Genomic DNA, 20,152 nt, shown 5'->3' with positions numbered 1-20,152 from the left:
AGGATAGGGAATGGGCAGGAGTTTCCGTTGTGGTCTACAGTAAAAAGTACCAAGCTGCAAAAACAGACTTCAAGAACATTGTCTGTCAAACCATTCTTTATACAGCAACTATTTAAATGATTAAAGTCACGTGAAAACTGCTTTTGACTTAATAGAATATTTCTACTCTTTTCCCCCTCGAATGTCACACAGCATCAGCACCGAGTTCCTGGCCTTGATGAAGAAAGTGACAAAGTCCCCACTGGTGATGGATGTCCTGAACATCCAGGGTGTGCAGCGATCTTTGGAGAGGCTGGCAGACCTGCTGGGAAAGATCCAGAAAGCCCTGGGAGAATACCTGGAGAGGGAGCGCTCATCCTTCCCACGGTATTTGATTGGCACCATACTCATTTCATCCGCTGCGGCAGCGGGAAGCCCTTGTAAAGCCGTCCGTGAAGCCCCGGTGCAGGATAGCCATGCAGAAGTTGCCTTAGTGAAAAGACATTAGGGCCCTTGATTTCTCTTTAAAGTATTTTTTTATTCATCTCTTATATAGGTTCTACTTTGTGGGTGATGAAGACTTGCTGGAAATTATTGGTAACAGCAAAAATGTAGCCAAACTGCAGAAACACTTCAAGAAGATGTTTGCGGGCGTGTCCAGCATCATTCTGAACGAGGACAACACCGAAGTGCTGGGCATCTCCTCCCGAGAAGGAGAGGAGGTACGAGGCCGACATGGGGTGGAGGGTGTGGAACGGCAGAGTGTTTAAAGATTGAATTACTTCCTTATTGTAGCGCTGCCATGTATCTTTTTACTTAAGATCTCCAGATTGGCTTCGACCTTTAGTAAGGTCCTTCTTTTTTTGTTGCTCTACTGCCAGGGTTTTAGTCCACAGTTTTCCAAATGTATAAGATGGAACCAACACCAATTTAAAGATGACACTGCTCAGGTGGGGGAGTGGGCAAAGTCTCTCTTATGCATCATGTGGTAATCAATACTGATATGTCTACTTTCATCTCCCAGATTATTTACAAGACCCCAGTGTCAATCACAGAGCACCCAAAGATCAATGAGTGGCTGACTTTGGTGGAGAAAGAGATGAGGGTGACCTTGGCCAAGCTGCTTGCAGAGTCCGTCACTGAAGTCGGAGTGTTTAACAAGGGTACAGCCATTGACCTGGCCACTTACATCAACTGGATCGACAGATACCAAGTATGTGTGCTTTTAGATTGCCTTTAGAGCCTACAATACGTACTCTCACTCGAACAGACTACTTCATTGTTTGTATAATCTGAGTTACTCAAGAGCTTGTGAGTTTACGGGAGCTTTGTAGATACAGCTTAGACTGAAAATAAAACTAAGCTGAAAATTACGGTACCAATCATTTACAGAGATGACATTTTGATCAAGTACCAAAAGTAATTTATAAGCTGTTTAAATGATGTCCGTTATGATCTGTGGAAACAATACGGTGTGTGCTAAGTCACTTGCTTTTATTTGCTGTCATTTTAGTGATGGGTATCGTTATTGTACTGATGTGCCCACAGTCTGTTTTTCCTATATCAGAGCTTCAAATTCATACTGGTAGATCGCGCTGGACTGGTAAATGAAAAAGTAGATCTTATATTAAAAAAGGTTGGGCACCCCTGCTATAGAACATTGCTTTCAGATCATGGAGCAGATACGTGTAGATGTGCACTGACTAAATCCTGTCACTCCCTGTCTCTAGGCCCAGCTTGTGGTTCTGTCAGCTCAGATTGCCTGGTCTGAAAATGTGGAGAATGCCCTCAACACCATTGCTAGTGCCAGTGGAGGAGACATGTCTCCCATGCAGGCGGTGCTGTATAACGTGGAGGCCACTCTCAATGTGCTGGCCGACACTGTGCTGATGGAGCAGCCACCACTACGCAGAAAGAAACTGGAGCACCTGGTGAGTGACCTGGAGACTCTGCAGGATGGACGCGGGGGGGGCAAAACTGAGCATTGGGCTCTTAGCATATAGAAGAGTGATATTCACATATACTGTAGTTACAAAGGCTATTTTGCATATGCTGATGGATTATTATTGTTATCATAGACTGACAGCATTCACGTTGTTATAGACTAAATTAAGAAAATTACGGTTCATTTTTGTGCTGCAGATCTGGTATGCAGCCGGTGAACAGGCCCAGCTTGGAAATGTAGACTTCATTCCTTTTTTTTTCTGAACAGATTACGGAGCTTGTGCATCAGAGGGACGTCACCAGAACTCTTATTAAGAACAAGATTGACAACCCCAAGTCCTTCGAGTGGCTCTGCCAGATGCGTTTCTACTTCGACCCCAAGCAGACAGATGTGCTGCAGCAGCTCTCTATCCAGATGGCCAATGCCAAGTTTAACTATGGCTTCGAGTACCTGGGTGTCCAGGACAAGCTGGTGCAAACACCCCTTACTGACCGCTGCTACCTGACCATGACACAGGCTCTGGAGGCTCGGCTTGGTGGATCTCCCTTCGGTCAGTAGATAGCCTTTCTACTTCTGGAGATATAGAGATTAATTGCCACAGTACTTGGCGAATGGCTCTTAAGCTCCCTTTTTGAGAGACCAGGTCTCATCTGCTTTTTGTTCCAGTCTGCGTAGTCAATAAGATTATTAACTTTATTCTTTTCTTAGTCTTAATGCAAGTTTTATTGAGGTCTTTTACACTTTATTTTTGTGTTAATAAAGTTTTTTTGCACTGCTGTAGGTCCGGCTGGGACAGGGAAAACGGAGTCTGTGAAGGCTCTTGGTCACCAGCTGGGACGCTTTGTGCTGGTATTCAACTGTGATGAGACTTTTGATTTCCAGGTATGTGTAAATGGTCACTTGGGCTCCTATTTTCACCTTCCTGTATTTCAATCTTGGATTCTTTTGATTGTCTTTTTATAAGCTCTCTCTGTAAGACACTCAAAATACTTCAAAACAAGTTGTTGCTATTAATTGTTTAGGTCCAGGAAATTAGAAACCCTCCCAGCTTGCGAGATGAGCTCATCTATTCGGATTCAGTAATGACTTGTAGCAGTTGTCTTGTGTGGATGCCTGATGGCTGCTGGCTGGCAGTGACCTGTGGCTTCCTGCTCTGCAGGCAATGGGCCGTATCTTCGTGGGGCTATGCCAGGTGGGCGCCTGGGGCTGCTTCGATGAGTTCAACCGACTGGAGGAGAGGATGCTGTCGGCTGTCTCGCAGCAGGTCCAGTTCATCCAGGTTGCCCTGAGAGAACACAACAATCCCAACCGCGACCGTGGTACGTATGCTCTCCTAATGCTGTGTTTTCTCTACCTACAGAATTGCCAATTTAAATACAGTAGCTCTGTCAGGCAGAAACTGTCTTGTGCTGTTAAAGGTTGCATTCCTTCATTACCGATTCATATTTTCTTTAGAGCAATGCAAAGGAAGCAAGCACCTAGAACATTTCTCAAATAACATTCTGACGTGTTTCAGCATTTCGTTTATTTTTTTAGTTGCATCATTTTCACATTTAACAAAACCTGTGAGTAGTGTATATGGTAATTTGAGTGTAATATAAATCTCTAGCAGGCAGTCAGACCATCACCTGTGAGCTGCTGAACAAGCAAGTGAAAGTGAGCCCAGACATGGCCATCTTCATCACCATGAACCCAGGCTACGCCGGTCGCTCTAACCTGCCAGATAACCTCAAGAAGCTCTTCCGCAGCCTGGCCATGACCAAGCCTGACCGCCAGCTGATTGCCCAGGTCATGCTTTACTCCCAGGGCTTCCGTACTGCTGAGATCCTGGCCAAGAAGATCGTCCCCTTTTTCAAGTACGTCTCCTATTTTAGAATGTGGGCATGTTGTTTGTACATGTGGAAATCTTTGATTTGGTATTAAGTGGCTTTAGTTGCACATTTCCTTCACGGTCATAGTTTCATGTGTTTGAAAATTGTTCCTTGAGGAATTTTGCTCCAGTGATGCACAGGTGGGGACCTTAATATATCGGCAGTAGGAGTGAGGTTTTATGACTTTTCTGAGACATCTCTTGCCATGAGCCAACAGCTCACCCTGTTCAACATCAAACAGTGGCTCCTCTGGGGCTGCTTCTAGCTTCTATCATTTGAACCAGCCTGTCCATTCAGAATTACACCCATGCTCTGTGTTTGTGCGCAGGCTGTGTGATGAGCAGCTGTCCTCCCAGAGTCACTATGACTTTGGCCTGCGTGCCCTGAAGAGTGTGCTGGTGAGTGCAGGAAATGTGAAAAGAGAGCACATCCAGAAGATCAAGAGAGAGAAGAGAGAGCGTGGAGAGGATGTGGATGAGGGAGAAATTGCAGAGAATCTACCTGAGCAAGAGGTAATGTGCCTGTGTGTAGAATCATTGGCATTGGGCAGAAGTACTAAATCAACACTGCTTGGCAGTTTATAAAAAAGGAAGATGTACCCGTTTGATTTTTTTACACATTTATTTCAGACCAATATAAAACAGTATTTTAACTAATCGTTTGCTGCTTTTATCAAAAACTGGTTCTAACCTTAAAGAGGAACATAAAGAAATTTATGCTCTTTACAAAACTTAAAAAAGGTGGTATAACCATAAGATCGGCAATGAGTTGAGTACACACATTAACGTGATCCTTAACTCCTTTCCAAATGTGGAAAACTTCGGGATTTAAACATCACAAGGTGGGGACCAAATTATATGTTGTGAAGCCCTGATTCTGTATTCTTAGGAGTTACTTTTATAATTTGACTTAGCAGAAAATCCTTGAAAATTATGGTTTAAGAACTTAACATCGAGAATGTAGATCACCATTTATTGTTTTTACAGGTGTCCTGTTATTGCTTTTAGAGATGGTCTTGACTGTTTTACAAGTATTTTGTTGAACCGATATTGGGCATCGTTCTCCTCTACTCACTCTTTTTTAATGCGACCTCCCCTCAGATCTTGATCCAGAGTGTGTGTGAGACCATGGTACCCAAGCTGGTGGCAGAGGACATCCCACTCCTGTTCAGCCTGCTGTCAGATGTGTTCCCAGGGGTGCAGTACCACCGCGGAGAGATGACCGCCCTGCGCGAGGAGCTCAAGAAAGTCTGCGCAGAGATGTACCTCACCTATGGAGGAGGAGAAGACGTGGGAGGCATGTGGGTGGAAAAGGTACAGTCTTCTCCTATGGACAGTAGTGTGTGCCTCGGAGAGCCAGCTGGCTCATTCCTCCCTGTAATGAATTGTGCATATAAAACATTTGCTGCACCCTGCACAGCAAAAATGGAAAATTCTCATTTGAATGCTGAAAGATTGGTAAATTTATAAAATACACAAGATCCTTTGATTCATTGTCATGAGTTTAAGGATAATTGAGGCTGGACAGTTAAGTCGATATTGCAGGTATCATTTGGCTTCTAATGACTGAAATGTTAAAAGAAACCATAAGCCAATACTCTTGTTATAAGGAGAATAAAGCTGTAAAATGGAAAATGATCTTCAAGGTATTAAGCAGTCGATATTGACATTTTTTAAAGAAGTGGAAATAGAACTGATATGACTTTGCAGCTCCTTCAAATGGCCTAGCTCATGGTGTGGGATTGTTCTGTCTGCAGGTGCTGCAGCTGTACCAGATCACGCAGATTAACCACGGGCTGATGATGGTGGGCCCCTCCGGTAGTGGGAAGTCCATGGCCTGGAGAGTGCTGCTCAAAGCCTTGGAGAGACTGGAGGGGGTCGAGGGAGTGGCCCATATCATTGATCCAAAGGCTATCAGCAAAGACCACCTGTACGGGACACTGGACCCCAACACCCGAGAGTGGACTGATGGCTTGTTCACACATGTGCTTAGGAAGTAAGCTGAGCTGCTCTTTTGTGTCAAACTGTGGCTGTTTGGCAGAGAATAGAGATTTACAGTATAATATGTTAGGTCTTACTCCTTGATATTAGAGAGCTAAAATTATTTTTAAGGACTCTTCAGCTTTTTAGGGATCTAAAATCATATAAAATCATGTATATATGATTAGGTATAAAATCATATGCATTCAACTTAAGGTCTACAGTTGCCATTTTACATTGTGACCAACCTGCAATTTAGATGCAGCAGTCATACAGACATAAATGAAAGTGGGCAGCATGTTAGAATGTTATTTGTTCTTTGATAAAGAGTTGGTTTGAGCTCTTTTATTGAAAGCATGTTTGCTTTTGTCCAGGATTATTGACAACGTGAGAGGTGAGCTACAGAAGCGCCAGTGGATCATCTTCGATGGTGATGTGGACCCTGAGTGGGTGGAGAACTTGAACTCGGTGCTGGACGATAACAAGCTGCTTACCCTGCCCAATGGAGAACGTCTCAGTCTTCCACCTAATGTAGGTGCTTTCTAAAAGAGAAATGCTGCCAAACACATGTTCAAGACGTTAAACAGACCAGTGCATTGAAATCTGCTTTGTTGTCGGAGAAACATAATTTTCTGATTCAGTAAACAAAAAATATTAGAAAATAAATGGTATTATTAAGGAATATTTTAAAATGTTTATAGAGATAGTGGCTCACTTCATCTGATCCGTTAAAAAACGGGACCAGTTGCCATATGCTATAAACTATAATAATGGGATTTGAACTTCACGTTGTGAAAGGAAAATTAGTTGAATATAGAAGTTCTTATAAGAGGAAACCATTTTAAAAAGTTTTGCAAATAATACTCGATAAGAAAAGTGCACCAAACTAGGTCAAGTTAATCCATCTCCATACAAAGGTTTTCTGTATGCAGTATAATAATAATAATAATTGCTTACACTTATATAGCATTTTTCTGGACACTCCACTCAAAGCGCTTTACAGGTAATGGGGACTCCCCTCCACCGCCACCAATGTGCAGCATCTACCTGGATGATATAATGGAACGGTTTCCTGTCTTTGTCTGCCTCAGGTGCGCATCATGTTTGAGGTACAGGACCTGAAGTATGCCACACTGGCCACAGTGTCGCGCTGTGGTATGGTATGGTTCAGTGAGGACGTCCTCAGTACCGACATGATCTTCAACAACTTCCTGGCACGGCTGCGCAGCATCCCGCTGGATGAGGGAGAAGACGAGGCGCAGCGCATGCGCAAGAGCGTGGAGGATGAAAGCGAGGAGACTGCCTCCCCCATGCTGCAGGTACCCGTGCTTTCTCAGGTGCCTTTGCAGCAGCACAGCTCTGCACCCCTGATCTGCTTCTCAAGCGCTTGGTTTGTCCATACAGCAGCGCCGTTGCTTTTGACTCCTTTCGGAATTGGGGAAACCATTAAGAATTGCATATTCTTCTCTGTGAAATAACCAGTTACTGCTCTTGTAATCTGCCTGACTTCTGTCAGAAATCTGTGGTTTCTCTTCTTGGTAAGAGAATTGTTGATTAATCATATGTATTGGAATACCTAAATGTTGTTTACCATTGAAATAGGTCAAGTTAAAATCATACCATTCTTTAAATTGGGGCAGTGGCTCTGTGGCTAAGGATCAGCGCCTGTGGCTGGAAGGTTGCTGGTTCGTATCCTGCAGCTGGCAGAGGAATCCTACTCTGTTGGGCACCTGAGCAAGGCCCTTAACCCCAGCTGCTCCAGGGGTGCCGTATAAATGGCTGACCCTGCGCTCTGACCCCAAGCTTCTCTCCCTGTCTGTGTGTCTCATGGAGAGCAAGGGGTATGCGAAAGACGAATTTCTAATACAAGAAATTTTATATGGCCAATAAAGTAATCTTATCTTATATTGTCTACTCTCTGAAATGCAGATCCAGAGAGACGCTGCCACCATCCTTCAGCCATACTTCACCTCCACGGGGCTCGTGATCAAGGCGCTGGAGCACGCCTCCAAGATGGAGCACATCATGGACTTCACACGGCTGCGCTGCCTGGGGTCCCTGTTCTCCATGCTGCACCAGGCCTGCCGCAATGTGGCGCTGTACAATAACAACCACCCTGACTTCCCCATGCAGATTGACCAGCTCGAGCGCTACATCCAGGTTAGTGCTGCTCTCCACACATTTGTGGAACACGCAGCTTTCTAGAATGCAGGGAAGGTGATTGCCAAGCCACAAAAACCGTTGGGGGGACATTTTGACAGTGGCATAAAATGAGAAAAATTAATAAAAAGCACCTCCCCATCTGCTGAATCCTCAATTTGCGATGTTTCATTGGGCTAAAGATTCAAGGTCCCTAGAGCGGTTAAAAATGTGTTTAAAAGGGCCTTAATCCTATACTTCTTACAAGTACTGAATGCAAGTTTTTATGGTATTTTGTATGTTCATACCAGGTATTTGTATCACGATCATTTTGATTTTAGCTGTGCATGTGTGCTTTTTATGTCTGATCTGTTCTTTTGTTTGCTGATGACTTGTATGTTGTGTATTTTAATTGTATTATTTGTAACGGGGTGGGGGGGAACTGAAGACAAATTTCCACTTTTAGTGGAGAGTAAAGTTAATCTAATCTAAACAGGCCATACCGAGGAAGCTACCTGCATGTTCAACAGTTGATCAGTCTGTTTTAATGCAGCGCCCCTGCTTCTTCTTATCTTGCTTTCCATTTGTATTCTTTCCCTTCCCTCGCTGGCAGAGGTACCTTGTGTACGCCATCCTGTGGTCGTTCTCTGGAGACGGCAGGCTGAAGATGAGAGCAGAGCTGGGCGAATACATCCGCCGCATCACCACCATCCCCTTGCCTTCTGCTCCCAACGTGCCCATCATCGATTACGAGGTGGATATCCCTCCCTTTTCTGCCGTCCAGTTTTATACACTGTGCACCTTCGTCCAGATGGTTCTTCTCTAGTAGAATTGCAGTTAGCTCCATTTTTTTGGTGCATTTAAACATCTGACTTGAGTAGTGGATGGAGTTGTGCTTCAGTCCTGTTTTCCAGTCCTGTTTAGACCTTTTTTTTTGGTCTTTGATCTTTTTTTTGTTTCACGTGCTTCTAATTTGATGTGTAGACAAAATTATTGTTAATGTTAACATTTTCACAACTACCAATTCAAGCACTATTTCTGAGGCCCTGAATATCCCTGTCTGACTTGGAGTTGTCCATCTTTGTTATTCTTGGCCTGGTGTGTTTTTGATCACACAGGACAGAATTCTTACAATTAACTCTTCCATGTCATTAGCTGGAAGTCCCTCTACCTTGCGGATGAGGTTTGGCCACCCTGGATTTAACACTCCCGCCTCTCCCCTCTGTTGCGTAGGTGTCCATCACAGGAGAGTGGCAGTCCTGGCAAGGCAAGGTGCCCCAGATTGAAGTGGAGACCCACAAGGTGGCGGCTCCAGATGTGGTGGTGCCCACACTGGACACTGTCCGCCACGAGGCGCTGCTCTACACCTGGCTGGCTGAACACAAGCCCTTGGTCCTGTGTGGCCCACCCGGCTCCGGCAAAACCATGACCCTCTTCAGCGCTCTCCGCGCCCTGCCGGACATGGAGGTGAGGCTGGGGCCTGGGTGGACATTTACGATCGGTAGGTCTCGTCACCACCTCCATATGAGACGTGGTTAATCACTGTTTAGGAGTCGTCGTCCTCCTGGAATGACAGAGACTCCAGTAAGCCATTTCATTCAAGCTGTTGCAACTGAAACCTGTTCCTTAATATTTGGAGAATTACATAAAGCCCAGACAAAAAGCACTGCGTACAGAATTCAAATAATTGTGAATACAGCTCCTGATGTGATTCACCAAGATGAAGATGTTTTCTATTGCTCTTATAATGGTAAGGTGCTCCTTGGTGAGAAAAGTGTAATGTCAGAAGAGTTTTGTAAATCCTATCGCTGCCATCTGTGCAGGTGGTGGGCCTGAACTTCTCCAGTGCCACCACCCCGGAGCTGCTGCTGAAGACCTTCGATCACTACTGCGAGTACCGGCGCACGCCCAGCGGGGTGGTGCTGGCCCCCGTGCAGCTCGGCAAGTGGCTGGTCCTGTTCTGCGATGAAATCAACCTGCCGGACATGGACAAGTACGGCACACAGAGAGTCATCTCCTTCATCAGACAGGTACGCGCGAGCTGGGGACACCACCGACAGCGCTCCGCTCCCTCTGCAGAGGGCACCCAGGAAACACAGAGCTCTGAAGCTGATTTCCGAACTCTATGTATTTCAAAATGCTCATATTTCTAGTCTTAACATCTGCAGTGTCTTTCAACCATGCTTACTATATAGGACATTATGTAACTGTATAGGGGTAGAGTTGGTTATATGCTCACTTGGCTTTTCATGACAGAATAATGGAATTTGTTACATGCAAATTTGGTTATTCACAGTGGATCCCTATACCAAACCCTCGTGAATGTTGAGACCCCTACTTTGTGTCCTTTTGAAGACCAGCAAGCCCATATATTTGTTGGATTAGTGAACTAAGTAGTCTTCGTCACTTAAATGTGTTGATTAGTTTTAATCTTTGCCAAGAACATAGTAGGAAGCCTAAGATTTAAGTGGTAGGAACATACTTCGATTTGTGATTGCCACCCTTGGTTAATATTTCCTGGCTTTTCCTTTTCAGATGGTGGAACATGGCGGGTTCTACCGCACCTCGGACCAGACCTGGGTGAAGCTGGAGAGGATCCAGTTTGTCGGGGCCTGTAACCCCCCCACAGATCCCGGCAGGAAGCCTCTTACACACAGGTACCCTTACAATAGACCCTCTTATAAACCAATGAAACTGTTAGTGCTGCAAGATTGAACTTTCCTGCTACTTTTTGCAGTTCAGAGAAACTCCTTGCAGATAGTCCTGTAATTGTCAACAAATGCATTTTGATAGAGGGGGAATTAAGTGGCTTTCTTGGCTACTTAGGTGTAATACGCATTTTGTATGTGTACTCTACGCATGTGGGGCCAATGTAGCTAGGGTTTGTGGAAGTAATCGCTTCTGTGGGTTGTCCCCAGATTCCTGCGTCATGTCCCAGTGGTATATGTGGACTATCCCGGCCCGGCTTCGCTCACCCAGATCTACGGCACATTTAATCGCGCCATGCTGAGACTTATCCCCTCCCTGAGGACGTACGCAGAGCCGCTCACTGCAGCCATGGTGGAGTTCTACACGATGTCACAGGTGAGCCCTTCAGCTGCATGGTTTGTCCACATGTTCCAGACCTCTCACTGCTGCCGTCACATGGCAAGCATATCACTGTTCCTCTGAGATAGCTCTCATGTGGAAAAGCTTCAAGATCTCAATCAACAATGTCACATTGCTTTCGGATCACAGAAGGGTGCTTGAACAAAATTAGTTGTTTTTTTTACGAGCGCAACATGAATGTCATGCTCTCTGTTACAAGAAATATAAACCTCAGAACTTTGAGTTCTCTATGGGAAAGCTGCAGGAGCAGTATCTCTAATTTGTGAATCGAGTGCTTTGTGCATCTTCTGAAACCTGTTCTTGCGGTTTGTTCCAGGAGCGCTTCACACAAGACACCCAGCCCCACTACATCTACTCCCCTCGAGAGATGACGCGGTGGGTGAGGGGCATCTTTGAGGCCCTGAGGCCCCTGGAGACATTGGCAGTGGAGGGCCTGATCCGCATCTGGGCTCACGAAGCACTGCGCCTCTTCCAGGACAGGTGGGTACTGCTGTTTCTTCGGGGTTCCTCATGGGAATTACAAGTAGAGACCCCTACTTGTCTCTACCCTCTTCCTAATATAAGCAGGGACTGCTGCCTGAAAAACTGATGTACTGGACGTCATGTATGGTGCACTTCGTAATACCTACCAAGCAAAACGCAAAGTACTAGGAATCCAGTTTTTGAAGCCTTTAGGAATGTTATAATATTGTAAAATTTAAATTACAAAATGCTTTACTAAGAATTAAAAAAATCAAGAGGTTGCTTTGGATATTAGTTATGCCGATGTCAAAATCTGAACCAACATGACTATGTTTTGACTATACTTTAAGTTGATGTATGTTTTTTTTCAGAATATATAAACATTATATAAACAATTTATAAACATTGCTTAAAGAAATAGTTATCTGTTAGCTGAGTAACCTGTTTTGTTCTTTAGGCTTGTTGAAGATGAAGAGAGACGTTGGACAGATGAAAACATAGACACAGTGGCTCTGAAACACTTCCCCAACATTGACCGAGAGAAAGCCTTGAACAGGCCCATCCTCTACAGCAACTGGCTGTCAAAGGTACTCTCAGCTAAGTTTTGTAGTTTTGTTTTTTAGAGAACTTTGATGAAGGCAAACTTTTGCTATAGCAGATTGAGGGGGAAAGGAGGGATGGTCTTTGGCTCTCAACTGTGACTCATCTAAATATTTAAGTCAAACTGCAATATATATGCATTTATCATGATTTTTCTTCTTTAGGACTATGTCCCAGTGGATCAAGAAGAACTGAGAGACTATGTCAAAGCACGTCTGAAAGTGTTCTATGAAGAGGAGCTGGATGTACCCCTGGTGCTGTTCAATGAAGTCCTCGATCACGTCCTCAGAATTGACCGGTAGGTGAAAAATGTTATCTGCACTTAACGTTTAGCGAAATGGTAGTGTTTTCTTGAATCCTGCAGCTTTGCCTATGCGCCCAAAAGAAACCTGGGTACATTGTGTTCTTTTAAATTTAGTCTGAAAACCTTTTTTTTTTTTGGAGTAAACGTTTTTGGAGAAGCCTGTCTTCTGTGTTTGCGGTTTGCAGATATTTAATTAATTGTAATGTTTGTTACATCTTGTAAGACCATTTTGATTTTAAAGGTGCTATTTAGAAGTTTACTTTTATTCTAAAAATGTTTCCATATTTCCCAGAATTTTCCGCCAGCCTCAAGGTCACCTCCTGCTCATTGGAGTCAGCGGAGCAGGGAAGACCACCCTGTCGCGCTTCGTGGCCTGGATGAACGGCCTCAGTGTCTATCAGATCAAGGTGAGGGGTCACTGTGTTTGTCAGGGCACTCTGATGGGTGATGAAGCTATGAGATTATTTGTCCTGCTCTCATTTGAGCTCTCCTTTATTTAAATTTGTACTACTTTTAAAGAGTGCACACCTGAAGAAGGCTTCACGGCCTTTCCATCTTTTCAGCATGGAATAAACCTATTACTTGCTACTTTTAAAGATATGTGATCATATCTTTAACCAGTTCCTGTTTTTTTATTTATTCTTCTTTTTTATGTTGTTCATTTTTTCCAGGTATGAAACTTATTAGAAGTTATGTTAATGCATACGAATGTGTTCGGAGTCCACTGTAGCGGGCTTTAACACCATGTGTTTGTGCAGGTTCACAGGAAGTACACAGGTGAGGACTTTGATGAGGACTTGAGGACAGTACTTAGGCGCTCTGGTTGTAAGAACGAGAAGATCGCTTTCATTATGGATGAGTCCAACGTGCTGGACTCTGGATTCCTAGAGCGTATGAACACTCTGCTGGCGAACGGAGAGGTCAGTGAGAGCTGTTTTTTTGTTGTTGTAAAGAATTGAAGAATAATCTCCAGTTTCAGCTGCTGTGAAGTCTCTGTTCTCTTTCGCAAAAACAGTATTAATATTATTATCATATTAGTTTTGCATGTTAATCAAGAGCTGTGGGGCTTTGATAGATCACGATGTCTCTTTAATCAAAGGATAAAAGTTTTTCATAGCTGTGCCTCGCTGTGTGATTCCCGTGTGGTGCAGGTGCCAGGTCTGTTTGAAGGAGATGAGTATGCCACGTTGATGACGCAGTGTAAGGAAGGGGCACAGAAGGAAGGGCTGATGCTGGACTCTCACGAGGAACTGTACAAGTGGTTCACCAGCCAGGTCATCAGGAACCTGCATGTGGTGTTCACCATGAACCCTTCCTCTGAGGGACTGAAGGACCGTGCTGCCACCTCCCCTGCCCTCTTCAACAGGTCAGCTCTGCCAACCACTGCAAGACACTGGCAGAGCCAGGCAAATGGAGGGTTTTAATGCAATCTTGAATGCATCATTGCTTTTCTTCACACAGCACAGGATCAAAACATCACATAAAACTTCAATAGATTTTTTTTAATGAAATCAGAATAAACCTGAAAACCTTGTAAGGAATGTAAAAACCAAGGGGGGGGGAACTTACTGTAAAATTAATATTAGGTTCTTTTTAGGTCTCATTTTATATAAGAGTACTTTCCCTCAGATCTGACTGTTAATTCGTCTTAGGTGTGTGCTGAACTGGTTTGGAGACTGGTCTACAGAAGCCTTGTACCAGGTGGGCAAAGAGTTCACCAGCAAAATGGACCTGGAGAAGCCCAACTATGTTGTGCCAGACTACATGCCCATTGTGTACGACAAGCTACCCCAGCCACCCACTCACAGAGAGGCCATTGTCAACAGCTGCGTGTTTGTGCATCAGACTCTGCACCAGGTCAGTTTCGACTGGATTTGATGTTCACTGTTACCTTTTTGGAAAGGAATAAGGGCTGCAAGACAGTAGCTGAGGGTATGAATGTATTAAAGGCATTCATATTAGGAGTCAATACAGAGAGGTATTTTAAGGACAGCCAAAATGGTTTCATGACCTGTTTTATAAGGTGTGAAATAACATCATTACTTGACCCAAAACACAACTCATAATTTTCAGTTCAGTATTGGTTTTGTTCTAGAAAGCCAGTGATAAGAACAGGTGCTAAGTTTTGTTGAGCTGACAACAGATGTGGCTAACCTGTTGTCTCTTCTCTCTGCTAACGTTCAGGCCAATAACCGCCTGGCAAAGCGTGGCGGGCGCACCATGGCCATCACCCCTCGCCACTACCTGGACTTCATCAATCACTACGCTAACCTGTTCAACGAGAAGCGCAGCGAGTTGGAAGAGCAGCAGATGCACCTGAACGTTGGGCTGCGAAAGATCAAGGAGACTGTGGACCAGGTAATGTCACAATGCAATGAGGAACCCTTCTTATTCTTGAACCTCGCATATGACATCGGTAATACTGGCAAGAAATGGGAGTAGGGAACAAAATGTAAATTGTTGTGTACTAGCGTGTTCTGATGTCCAGGGAATGCAAGCTTAATTTAGCAGATTGCTGCATGTCAAGCTAAAATTTTTTTTTCGGCAGAAGGTTTATATACAAGTTGTACAGCAATGGGAAGGAAATTCTAGCAAACAGTTTCTCAGTCTGGCTGAGTACATCTCAATGAGTTATGGCATTTCTGTCCTGACACTGCAGGTGGAGGAACTCCGAAGGGATCTGAGGATTAAAAGCCAGGAGCTGGAGGTAAAGAATGCTGCTGCCAATGACAAGCTGAAGAAGATGGTGAAAGACCAGCAGGAGGCAGAGAAGAAAAAGGTAAGGCTGAAACACAGCCCACACCTTTAATCCACACTGTGAACAAAGCAGAACAACAACTTTAAAAAAGTTTAGCGAATAATGTCATGGTTTATATTACACAATTTTTTTATCTTTCCTTTATTAACTAAATAAAATGTATAAATAGCTTATTAAAATATATAGATTTATGCAGTTTTGTAACTGGGAGAAACATCCAGAGACATTTTTAAAACCTCATTGGTGATGTTAGTCAGTATCCTGGTTTCTCTGAAGCAACATCAGGATGACATCTACCCGATTGGATAGATGGGCCAAGTAGCCTCTCGTTTGTAATGGTTCTTATGACTGATTGCACACCTGATTTCTTAGTAGGCTTCAACGATTTAGGTTTGGGGACATTGAGCTGTGATGTACTCTGTAGTGTCAGTAATACAATCTAGATAATGTATGACCTTTGTGTGCTGTGATTTGTAGGTTATGAGTCAGGAAATTCAGGAGGCTGTTTACAAGCAGCAGGAAGTCATTAAAGACAAGCAGATGAGGGTGAAGGAGGACTTGGACAAAGTGGAGCCTGCTGTGATAGAAGCTCAGAATGGTAAGACTGCCAAGCCGGAGAACTATTTGTATACAAATTTTGGCACCGATCTTTGAATTATCAACTTGCTTCCCGCGGAAGAGGAACCACTCTTAGGGCCCTTGTTTATCATCTTTTGCATTTGTCATCTTTAAATGAAGACAATATGATGGAGCTGTCTGTCAAAGTGCTTTATAAGTGATGTCCTTTACTTTACCAGAACAATAGAACTGTAATGCATTCTAAAAAAATCCAAGTTTTGAGAAATGTGTATTATTCTCTGTGAGCTCCCTTTGTTTTGAACTACAGTTTGCCTTTTTGCTGTTCAGCACCGTATCTTCGTATTTCCAGGACTGCATAATTATTTTTCAGAATTAATGTTCATTCCAGTTCTTCTGCTTAGCACTGGGTCACTTGAGACTTGGGAGTTTACCCTGTGTAGTTTTCTTATCCAATGACACAAAGACTTGGGCTGTTATTGACTCCTGCAACTAAGCAACTGTTGTCCTCTGACCCTGAGCAGCAGTAGTTTTGTTTCTGGGGGTTTTATGTGACTCTCACTTCTTGAACTTTTCACCTGAGTACATATGTTCTAATCTGTTTACTGATTTTTCACTTTCTTCCTCCTGCTCCTGGTTTCTGACTTGACCTTTTCAATGCTGTCTTTTCTTGCGTGTCTTCTCCTCTGCACTGTGGCACCCCCTGGTGGCTGATGTTAGCTGTAAAATCCATTAAGAAGCAGCACCTGGTGGAGGTGAGGTCTATGGCCAACCCGCCCGGCGCTGTCAAGCTGGCTCTGGAGTCCATCTGCCTGCTCCTGGGAGAGAGCACCACAGACTGGAAACAGATCCGCTCCATCATAATGAGGGAGAACTTCATCCCCACCATTGTTAACTTTTCTGCCGATGAGATCAGGTGAATTAGAGTGGGTGAAAGCAGCTGCCCCAAGGTGTTAGAAGAGAAACTTCAACGATGGCCAGCGGATTTACTGAGTATTATGTGACTATTTTATCCCTTCGCAGTAATGGAAAGGAAAAAATGGTCTTTATCAACAACATGAGTGACATCTCTTATCTCTTTACAATACTTTAATGAGGGGATAGCTAATCGGATTTGATTCAGTGGCGGCTTTACTCTGAAACTTAACCATTGATGCCTTAAACCTACATTTGTGGTATATGTGATAAATGCAATTCCAAAACAAGTTTTAATGAGGTTCTAAGAAAAAAAACTGAATCTAAGACACATCGAGCAACTGAATCCTGCAGGCTGTGAATTGAAGTTTCTCTCTCTCTCGCCCTCCAAAGTGGTGGCTGCACTCCCCCTCCTCTCCTGCATGTTGTTAAATCACCATCCCATTTCTCTTCCCCCCCATTCCCTAGCTGTGAGCTCTATTAAGAAGCAGCATCTTGTTGAAGTGCGTGCCATGGCCAACCCACCTGCTGCTGTAAAGCTGGCTTTAGAGTCAATCTGTCTCCTGCTGGGAGAGGAGACTAGTGACTGGAAAAAGATCAGACAAGTTATTATCAGAGATAATTTCATCACCAGCATAGTCAACTTTGTTTCAGAAGACATGAGGTATTGTTTTGTTCCCTTCATTTGTTTGTCAGACACCACAGAGTCTTTTTAACATTGCTTTGCTATTAATTGGCTGTTGCATGGCATTGATGTTTGCATGGTCACCGGAGGTGTTTTAAAATACTGCATTTTGATCATTCGCAGGGAAACCTTACAGTTCCAAACTAAGAGAGCTGCACTTGCAGTGAGTGCATCAGTAAAGTAGTTTGGTGAAGGGAAATTTTAAGGTTTTGTTTCCACTGCCTAGACACATTTAGTGTGGTGGTAGAGAGGGTAATGTAATCCAGGCTACTCTGAGCTTCATGGTACCAGGAAAGGTGATATGCTTTTTAAAAAAAGTGTTCCTTCCCTTTTTTTTATTACCTGTTTCTTAGCAGTGATTGTCATTAGTTTGACAATTCTGGGTAAGTGCATTAAGATGTTTAGACACGATTCCTCAACTGGTCCATATGTAAGTTTTCTTTAAGAAGTATAAAAACTAATTTCAAGTTTCAAGTTTTTTTGTTCTCTTTTTGTGCTATTCAAACAGTGATTCAATCCGTGAAAAGATGAAGAAGAATTATATGTCCAACCCCAGTTACAACTACGAGTTGGTCAACAGGGCCTCTCTGGCCTGCGGGCCTATGGTGAAGTGGGCTATAGCTCAGGTGAGGACCTTGTCTTGACCTGTTTCCTCATCTAATAAGTCTTCTTCAAATACCTAATGTGTGGGTCTGAACTCTAGAACAGTGAGAATAGAGGGCTATGAGAAGAGATGCTCCCATTGCTCATTGTATAGTGCTGAAGTTCCTCTGAGTTTGCAGAAGTACAGTCAGTATGGGTTTGTGTTGCTTTTTGATGTGCCCGTTTTCTAGATTGAGAGGACACTGGACCAGACAAGCGGCACAGGTCTTTCTGGGAACCACACGGCCTGTAAAAACCAAGCTGTTTTATGATTTGTCAGCTGAAGTAAAATTTTCTCCCCATAATGAAGATTGTAAAAAGCAAATGTGTAAATTATTCGGCAGTGAGCATCTGTTTCTCTGGTCTCCAGCTTAACTATGCTGACATGCTGAAGCGTGTGGAGCCCCTGCGCAATGAGCTGCAGAAGCTGGAGGATGATGCCAAGGACAACAAGTCGAAGGCCGAGGAGGTGGAGCAGATGATCCACGACCTGGAGTCCAGCATCGCGCGCTACAAGGAGGAGTATGCCGTGCTCATCTCGGAGGCACAGGCCATCAAAGCTGACCTGGCTGCCGTCGAGGCCAAGGTGCAGTGGAGATCTTGAGCTTGCTCCATTTGAATTATCCTTTACAAGCTAAAGAAATTTTCATTTTCTGCTCAACTAAACACATTTTAACACTTGATCTTTCAATAGCCTGTAAAGGTTTCCAAACATTAACGTTGCATTAAGCATGATCAGCTTTTGCCAGCTCTACTGGTAGCATTCAGAGACTAGTTATTTCGCTTTGCGGTCACATTGAAAGGGTTAAGCAGTAGTTTTCCATGCTCGTAGTAATGTGCTTCCCTTGCTCCTGCACAGGTGAACCGCAGCACAGCCTTACTGAAGAGTTTGTCTGCTGAGCGAGACCGCTGGGAGAAGACAAGCGAGACCTTCAAGAACCAGATGTCAACCATTGCAGGAGACTGCCTGCTGTCTGCTGCCTTCATTGCTTATGCTGGCTACTTTGACCAGCAGATGCGCCAGAATCTCTTCACCACCTGGTCACACCACCTGCAGCAGGCCAACATCCAGGTACCTCAATCTGTCAGACACTACAAACACAGGGCCCCTTTCAGGTATTGCAGGGCCAAAATCAAATTTGAAGCTAATTTGTAGTGTAGTGAAAATATCTGATTATCTTCATTTCTTTTAAAACCTGAAGAAAGTCATAGTTGCAAAGATTTTATTAATGGGTCAATAAGCCATTTTATTAATGGCTTTTAATGTATTCCACGATTGGGTGTACATTTTGTTGTTCAAGTCATTTTCCCACTTTTAATCATTTTAACTTTTTTTGCTTTTTAGTTCCGCACAGACATTGCAAGGACCGAGTACTTGTCTAATGCTGATGAGCGTCTGCGCTGGCAAGCCAACTCGCTGCCTGCTGACGACCTCTGCACGGAGAACGCAATCATGCTCAAGAGATTCAACAGGTCTGTTCACATCTGATTGAGACGTGTTGAATGGCTCGCCAAGTGTAGGTCGAGCTCTATAGCGTGGCCGTCACAGGATCCAGTTAGGTAAATGTGACTCTGTCACTATCTGGCTGCAACCAGGAGTCCCCAGGCACTAGTGCACAACTGTCCGAGTGCTGCCAAGGGTAGGGTGAGATTAGTCCTCCAGGCTTTGTTGCCTCACAGGTGCTTGTGATACTGTTAGCTGAACCTGGTGTGGAGGTGTGTTGCCTGTAATGTATTAAAGGAATAGCTCAGAGATGGGTAGATTGGAGTAGTTTGCCTGCACTTTTTTGTTCTCTTCCGTGCTCATCACTGCAAGCCAAAATAAAAAAAAAAACCCACAAAATTGACTATTCCATATTGGGTGGGTATAATTAAAATATATAGAAATATAAGAAAAAGCTTTTCTAGATGTACTATAAATAAAACTCATCGTACCTTGCATTCTGCCATCTAGGTACCCTCTGATCATAGACCCATCAGGACAGGCCACAGAGTTCATCATGAACGAATACAAGGACCGCAAGATCACTAGGACCAGTTTCCTGGATGATGCCTTCAGGAAGAACCTAGAGAGCGCGCTGCGATTCGGCAACCCCCTTCTGGTGCAGGTGAGAAGGCCCTTCTGTGGCACCAAAAGAATAGTGAGGAGTATGTGTAGCCCAGGTTTATTGTAGATGACACTCGAAGAG

The 20,152-nt window shown here is 44.0% G+C and overlaps 1 protein-coding gene across 3 annotated transcripts in view; it reads left to right on the top strand.

Moving 5' to 3' along the window:
• dync1h1 (dynein, cytoplasmic 1, heavy chain 1) overlaps window positions 1–20,152 on the top strand; it is a 43,085-nt gene that overhangs the window by 12,863 nt on the left and 10,070 nt on the right. The window contains exons 23-57 of one of the 3 annotated variants that reach the window (XM_088924824.1): window positions 193–366; window positions 536–701; window positions 1,004–1,192; window positions 1,710–1,910; window positions 2,192–2,474; window positions 2,706–2,806; window positions 3,084–3,243; window positions 3,537–3,780; window positions 4,124–4,307; window positions 4,896–5,108; window positions 5,552–5,790; window positions 6,149–6,305; window positions 6,866–7,093; window positions 7,704–7,934; window positions 8,527–8,667; window positions 9,147–9,380; window positions 9,737–9,943; window positions 10,449–10,570; window positions 10,832–10,997; window positions 11,338–11,501; window positions 11,941–12,070; window positions 12,248–12,381; window positions 12,680–12,794; window positions 13,146–13,307; window positions 13,539–13,753; window positions 14,040–14,244; window positions 14,572–14,745; window positions 15,047–15,166; window positions 15,623–15,743; window positions 16,442–16,637; window positions 17,830–17,947; window positions 18,334–18,549; window positions 18,823–19,035; window positions 19,309–19,436; window positions 19,918–20,071. In XM_088924824.1, the coding sequence (XP_088780950.1) occupies window positions 193–366; window positions 536–701; window positions 1,004–1,192; window positions 1,710–1,910; window positions 2,192–2,474; window positions 2,706–2,806; window positions 3,084–3,243; window positions 3,537–3,780; window positions 4,124–4,307; window positions 4,896–5,108; window positions 5,552–5,790; window positions 6,149–6,305; window positions 6,866–7,093; window positions 7,704–7,934; window positions 8,527–8,667; window positions 9,147–9,380; window positions 9,737–9,943; window positions 10,449–10,570; window positions 10,832–10,997; window positions 11,338–11,501; window positions 11,941–12,070; window positions 12,248–12,381; window positions 12,680–12,794; window positions 13,146–13,307; window positions 13,539–13,753; window positions 14,040–14,244; window positions 14,572–14,745; window positions 15,047–15,166; window positions 15,623–15,743; window positions 16,442–16,637; window positions 17,830–17,947; window positions 18,334–18,549; window positions 18,823–19,035; window positions 19,309–19,436; window positions 19,918–20,071 (6,205 nt within the window). Of the gene's footprint in view, window positions 1–192; window positions 367–535; window positions 702–1,003; window positions 1,193–1,709; window positions 1,911–2,191; window positions 2,475–2,705; window positions 2,807–3,083; window positions 3,244–3,533; window positions 3,781–4,123; window positions 4,308–4,895; window positions 5,109–5,551; window positions 5,791–6,148; window positions 6,306–6,865; window positions 7,094–7,703; window positions 7,935–8,526; window positions 8,668–9,146; window positions 9,381–9,736; window positions 9,944–10,448; window positions 10,571–10,831; window positions 10,998–11,337; window positions 11,502–11,940; window positions 12,071–12,247; window positions 12,382–12,679; window positions 12,795–13,145; window positions 13,308–13,538; window positions 13,754–14,039; window positions 14,245–14,571; window positions 14,746–15,046; window positions 15,167–15,622; window positions 15,744–16,441; window positions 16,638–17,104; window positions 17,301–17,829; window positions 17,948–18,333; window positions 18,550–18,822; window positions 19,036–19,308; window positions 19,437–19,917; window positions 20,072–20,152 lie in introns of all 3 variants that reach the window. The other 2 variants (XM_088924823.1, XM_088924822.1) reach the window with 2 other exon arrangements.

The sequence above is a fragment of the Atractosteus spatula genome, chromosome 9 (assembly GCF_055471065.1).
Source record: "Atractosteus spatula isolate fAtrSpa1 chromosome 9, fAtrSpa1.hap1, whole genome shotgun sequence".
NCBI lineage: Eukaryota > Metazoa > Chordata > Actinopteri > Semionotiformes > Lepisosteidae > Atractosteus > Atractosteus spatula.
The sequence above is the reverse complement of the archived record's forward strand: the minus strand, read 5'-3'. Positions and strand labels throughout refer to the sequence as shown.